Source organism: Malaclemys terrapin, chromosome 10 (genome assembly GCF_027887155.1).
Source record: "Malaclemys terrapin pileata isolate rMalTer1 chromosome 10, rMalTer1.hap1, whole genome shotgun sequence".
Taxonomy (NCBI): Eukaryota; Metazoa; Chordata; order Testudines; family Emydidae; genus Malaclemys; species Malaclemys terrapin.
Window position 1 is genome coordinate 30,636,430 of NC_071514.1, and position 6,445 is coordinate 30,642,874.

At 43.3% G+C, this 6,445-nt stretch overlaps 1 protein-coding gene across 5 annotated transcripts in view; it reads left to right on the forward strand.

Moving 5' to 3' along the window:
• The window catches only part of FAN1 (FANCD2 and FANCI associated nuclease 1), a 45,148-nt gene extending 39,194 nt beyond the window's left edge, over positions 1–5,954 (forward strand). For 4 of the 5 annotated variants that reach the window (XM_054042134.1, XM_054042137.1, XM_054042136.1 and 1 more), the window contains 3 exons: positions 1,535–1,729; positions 3,248–3,376; positions 5,747–5,954. In XM_054042134.1, coding sequence (XP_053898109.1) covers positions 1,535–1,729; positions 3,248–3,376; positions 5,747–5,884 — 462 coding nt within the window. In that variant the 3' untranslated portion in view covers positions 5,885–5,954. Of the gene's footprint in view, positions 1–1,534; positions 1,730–3,247; positions 3,377–5,746 lie in introns of those variants that run through there. The other variant, XM_054042138.1, reaches the window with a different exon arrangement.
• The last annotated feature ends 491 nt before the right edge of the window (positions 5,955–6,445 follow it).

The following is a 6,445-nucleotide window of genomic DNA, read 5'->3' on the forward strand; positions in this document are numbered from 1 at the left end:
TCTGTTCTGGATTCACAATATTTTATCTGATGGCAGGTTGTATCCTGTTACTGAAATGCTCTTCATTGCTAGTTGATAGTAGTTTGCCCTGACAGGCACAGTTAGGATGTGCAGCATTAACTAACTTTTGGTGATGGACTAAAATCTGACTAGTACAGAAGACCTCTGATGTCCATCATTTTTCCAGATTGGAGGCCTTATGCCCTCTAATACATATGTAAGGCCATAGAATGCTTGAAACCTTCGAAATCTTTTGGTGACCTCTGATGGGAAGTGAGCTTTTCTTTGAGTTCAAAGGCACATACGTGAATATACCAAATTTCACGATTCTAGCTCAGTGAGTGAGTGGTCTGTGTGAGTTTCGATGATTTCTGCAAGTGCAGCTTTCCTCTTAAACTCTACTGAAGTCCATCCTTTCATAAATCCATTCCCTTTTATAAAATTAATCTTGTTATACACACATCATTCCCATTTTAAAAAAACCCTCAGAACTTGCTTATAACCAGGATGACTCAGGATTTAAACATACACAACGCTGTCTGTAAAGCTCTTTCATAGCTGGCCCTTTGTGTGGCGAGTTTCATTTATTAACACAGCTTAAAGGTGGCAGGAGACTCATGCCTCAGCAGAGAAGAGGTTGAAAGCTCACCTCTCCCCCCACTCTTTTATTCTTCCCTGCTCCTGTTCCTACACTGTACTCTGCTCTGAGCTCACATGCAGCAGCAAAGTGAAGAAGATTGAAATCCAGATCTCTGAAGTGTGAATCAGAAATCCAAACTTCAGTCATCGTCACTATGCAGCAAGCACGGGCACGAGAGATGGGCAATTGATAGGAGGAGGGAACTCTGAGAACATGGGATCTGGGATTTTTTTGCTTGAAAACAGATCTATTCTGTAGAGCCTTTGTTCCCTCTGGAAACAGGAAAATAGAACTATTGCTCTCTCCCCATCTTATGGAATGGCACGATGCCATGCAGTGTATAGTGATATTTGAAATTCAATACACTTCTGGAAACACGTGTTCCCCAGACTGTTATTTTCTTTGTCACTCATTTCAAGGGGGAATATTTTCTTCTCTGTCTACATTCTTGGTGCAGACTATTACCCTGAACGGTTAAGTAGTACCTCCAGGGGCCCTAAGTTTTTATCTCAAGGTCCACAAGAATAGCTATGTCTGGGTAAAAGGGGAGCCTCAGGTTAAACATTGCTAAATTAGCAAGATCCTAGAAATGACTCTTCTTCATTAATTGGATGCTGTAGTTCATTAGCCCAATATGTTAGGCTCTTGAATGTGGTTAGTGTTTGGTGCAGTAATCTTAAATGTGTAAGTGCAAGTGGAATCTAGTCCATTAGATCAAGATTTCGATGACTGCTGTGTTTTTAAATTACTTTTCTTTAAACCTGTAGGATTCAAGTTAAATTGTAGCCCAACATTCAAAGCAGAGCATTTACAATTTCAGAATCTGCAGTTCTCCAAGTGCCCTTGAATTGTCAGGCTGCAGCTACTGAGGAGTGTGTTTCCATTTTCATACAGGCATTCCCCCTGGATTTGTATACTGACAGCTTCTATGAGAACAGGAAGGACGCCATTGAATCTAGACTCCAGCTACTGCACGCAGCTTCCTCAGAGACCCTGCAAGAGATGATTGCCAATGTCTGGAATGCTCAAGAGGGAAAAGCAGCAGCACTGGTTAGCTGGGACCGGTTTACTTCTCTTCAGCAGGCTCAGGTAAAATAGCAAACTTCTCATCACACTTAGGCCTAGATTCATGAAGGAACTCAGGCCTGGTGACCCTGAGTATGGCCATGCCTAACTCGTAGGTGCCTAGACCATCACTGGGATTCACAAAGATTGAGTTCAGTGCCTAGGCTCCTGTACAATGAGAGAGGTGGGGAGAAAGGCATCTCAGAGTGGGATTTGCAAAAGCCAGCATGCTAGGTGGTTTCTCACCTAAGCCAGCCAATGGGGAATGTCAAGGGGAGAGACGTGTGCTAAGCCCCGCTCGTCTTGGAGATAAGTGCCTACATTTGAGCTGGAGGGAGCACCTCTGTCTGCTTGGGATTCTCTCGGGGGAACCTTCTCAGGGCGTTGGACCCTGTGCTGTTTTGGCAAGAAGCTGGGCAGTGGGAAGGACCACCTCCCTCATAGTTTTGATTAGGGTAGTCACCTGGTTCAAGTCCCCCTCCCACCTGAGGGCAAGAAGGGATTTGAATAAGTATCTGTCACCCCTCCAAGTGAGTGCTCTAACTACTGAACTCTGGGATATTCTCATGTGGGGCTCCCTCAGGCTCTCCTATTGAAGCTGTTCTCCTTTGCAATAATAATTTTAAAAAGTCATTGGAACAGAAGCACTGGAGCCTGAGTCTCCCACCTCCCAGCTGAGTGTGCTAACCATCAGCCTGAGTGTCATCCTCATGCTTGCTCTCTCTCAATCTGGTCCAATGATTCAGTATTTATCCACAGCTTCAACACTGGGCCAGAGGGAGATTCCATTTGTGAATCCAGCCCTTATTGTTAAGTCACATGTGTGTTTAGCAATCTAAGGACTTGTTTGGTCCCTATTGCCATAATATCTGAGCACCTCACAATGCTTAATGTACACCCCAGTGAGTTGGGGAAGTGCTGTTATTTCCATGTGATAAATGGGGAACCGAGGCACTAAGCAGCTTGCCCAAAGTCACCCTGGAATTCTGTGGCAATCTAGGTCTCCCAAGTCTTAAGCTAGTGCTTGAACCAGTGTTCTCTTTTGGTCCATAGGGCATGTCTACACTTACCGGTAGATCGGTACTGCTGAAATCGATGCAGTGAGTGTCGATTTAGCGGGTCTGGTGAAGACACACTAAATCGATGGGAGACTCTCCCATTGATTTGTGTACTCCATCTCCCCGAGAAGCATAAGGGAAGTCGATGGGAGATACTCTCCCGTCGACACAGCGCAGTGTAGCCACCGCGGTAAGTGGATCTAACTACGTTGCCTTCAGTTATGTTAGTCATGTAACTGAAGTTGCATAACTTACATCAATTTACCGCGGTAGTGTAGAACAGCCCATAGACGTACTCTGTGACCCTATAGCCAGTTTTCCTGTACCAAAGCTGGGAATGTTGGAGGAGTCTAATTGCAGGGAATATGTGAGATGTGTTAAGCAAATGGCAAAGAAGAAAACAGAAAAATGGCACTAAGTTGGCTTACTTTTGCAAGACTGGAAATGGCAAGATAAAGACACTTCTTTATTAATGTACTTGCAGAGTCTAGTGGCTTGCTTCGGGGGACCTTTTCTAAGTGGTGTATGTAGGAGGCTCTCCAAAGATCTGCGCCATTGCAGAGGGGGTCTTCCTGATCTAGTCGTGTGGAGTACGCAAGAGCACCGCTTCAAGGTATGTTCCCAGCTTTGACGTGAAAGCAGCATACTAGGGATATTCCCCTAAACTTAAATTGAAATACTCAGTTGATCCTAAAAGAAAAGCTTCCATCTGTCATAGCAGGGGGTCTTCAAACTTTTTTTGTAGTGGGCCCACAGGCTATTCCTAGACCTGTGGACTAGCTTGGCATGCATAACGCTGCAGCAGTTGCTTATATGGAAAATACTGATGTCATTTTAGCTTGCCTTTAATGGTTTATTAGTTGGAAGAGAGCCAGCACTAAGTGATCAAGTAGGTCTCTGTGGAGGAATGCCAAATGGTTCAGGGGCCACAGATGATGTAATTTCAGTCTAGTAATGCTGACGGGTCAGGTAACGCTACACATACTGCTGACTATAGCTCTGCTAATTCAGAAGGCACTGTTACAATTCTGTGCGTGTTCTGCAGCTTTTACTCAGACTGGTATGTAATCAAACACTACTTTAAAAATGAAAATGTGGGTGTGGGACAGGAGTAAAGTGAACACCCAGGAGGACAGAGGAATAAAAACCTGACATTGGGTAGAATGTTCATTGCTAGAGTTCTTCCACGGGACTCTGGGTAGCTGAACGTGTACTGTTTGGCAGGGCGTGTATTAAAGGAATGTAATTTACAGTGCAGGACTGGGTTGCTGTTGCTCTGGTTTGTGCACATGCAAGAGAAGTTGGCATGAGTAGCCCTGTTGTGTGGAAATTCACACTACCTCATTACCAAGCATCCTGCTCCAGGCTGTGGGGACCTAATTGTTTTCTGCCAACATTGCTAATCTAGAATTTTTACTTGTAAAGAAAGATATCTGCATACACCAGTCTGGAATTATTGGGTCACCTTTGCCCTAAACAGAATTTCTGTAGCCCTGAGCTTAAAAAAAAAAAGACCTACAAAGCCAGCTGGTTTAGTATGGATTTATGAGTTAATTTTAATCATAGCTGAAAAGGTATGGTGGGTAATAAACCCTCCCCCCAGATTACCTACACTGCAGGTGAATACTAAGGGAAAACCACTCCATCAGCAAAGGCTGTTCCAGACTGGTGGCATATGAACAGTAATTTATAGGTACGTGCTTTAGCTCTGCTACACCACCTGGATTGAGTAGAGGTGACTAGCAGGGAATTGATAAAAGAACACTTCTCAGTACCCTATACCCAAAAGTCATGTCCTCTGAAGCACATCAGCCTCGTAGTAGCTGCCTTGAAATACTTCCAATGAGTCTTCCTGTGCATAAGGGTACAGGGCCCCTCTGCCTAACAAGAACTTCCAACCATCAGCTTTATTGCCAGAGTGGGAGAAGCCTTTCATCTTCCTGCTGGGATCCTCCACCAGAACTGTGTACTGAAAAGCCTTCGTTTTGTCCAGATACAATGTTAGAGCCATTTTGAATATAGTGAGAGAGGCAAGGCAAAGGTAATTTTGTCTGGTAAGGAACCTGGTGGCTGGCTAACAGTTGTGAAAAGTAAATTGAGGTGGGGAGAGCTTACTGGAGTGGATTGTAAACTTCCCTTTTGCACCAAACTGTGGTCTTCCCAGAAATGGTAAGGAAAGCTTTACTTGACCGAGAAATTACTTGGTATAGTTTTAGGGTCTGTTCAATTTATTGTAGATAGCACTTACCCACCAGTAATACAGCATTGCATTTTTAGGTTTATAGCAACTAGGGGACCCTGGGGTGGGGTGGGGGGGCAGAGGTTAAAAAATGATGCATTGGGCTGCTAAGGGATAAGCTGCGTGATATCTTTAAACACAGATTTACCATTAAGATTTATTTTTTTGTAAATGGCAGGGGAAGAGGAACTAAAAGCGGACATAGGCCAGAACCTGGCTGCAGGAGTTTTTGTTTGTTTGTTTGTAAGTGTGGTATCACTCCAAAAACTAGCTGTCTGGGACATTTGCATGAACATACGTCTATTTAAAGTTGGTCTTCAGCTAGATAGGCCTTGTTTATTCTGCTGGAAGTGGCGGTTCCCCAGGAACTGTGGATTATATAAAATACTTTAACTTGGTTGTTCAGGACACACAGGTCCCAGAGTCTGTTTCTTTGACCAATAGGATTTTCTACTATAACTTTTACTTATATCTATCCAGTTACTAACTGCCCTTTAACAGACAACTTATGTACACAGGCTGATGATTAAACACTGGAAGTTAATTTTTGTAATTAATCGCTTTCCTAAGTATTCAAATTTTGTTTAAAAACTGCAACAGCTTCCCCTTACCTTTTAACAACCCTTCTTCTAGTGAAAAGTACAAATACTCTTATCCAAACAGCTGGTACTATGTGCCTGGTTGCTGCTTTCATTTCCTAAACCTAAGCATAGGATTAATTTTTTTTTAACATTAACATTTCAGCTGGTGGAAGTTAAGGGTCCCAATGATCGCCTCTCCCATAAACAGATGATTTGGCTGGATGAACTGAAGAAGCTGGGAGCTGCTGTAGAAGTTTGTCATGTGGCTGCAGTTGGAGCTAAAAGTAAACGCCTAAGTTGAATAAAACTATCTCAAACATGTTGTATGGGGAGAATTGACTATTTTTAAATAAATAAATAAAATGTGCTAATGGTTGCCTCCTATTTTAAGAACCTACCACCAAGGCCATTAGATAAATGTTTTTATTAGGTCCTGACTAATGGAATTAGTAAGCCAGCTGCTTGTTTTGGTAAAGAATGAACAGGTTTTATTTACTGTAAATCAGGTCTCCAACGTGGAAAAAGAGCTCAATGTTTTCTTCTAAGTAGAACAGAGGTGACATAGGGGATTTTAACTACCAAAGGTAATCTGGCAGCTGTGCCTACATTTCAGCTGTCTGAATGTAATCAAATGTGCCCTAAACTGCCACAACTCAAAGCATGTTTTGTAGGAAAAACAGGAGGATCCTTCCCTTCACCTCCCTGCAATCTAATCTGTATGTACCCCCCCCCCCCCCTTTCTTTCTGGCTCAAGGTACATCTGCAATCTTGAGCAGATGTGCATGAGCAAACTAGCTTATGGTCATGCCTGCATTACTCAGGTAGCCACCTTACACCCCCATGGCTATACTGATATTTTTAG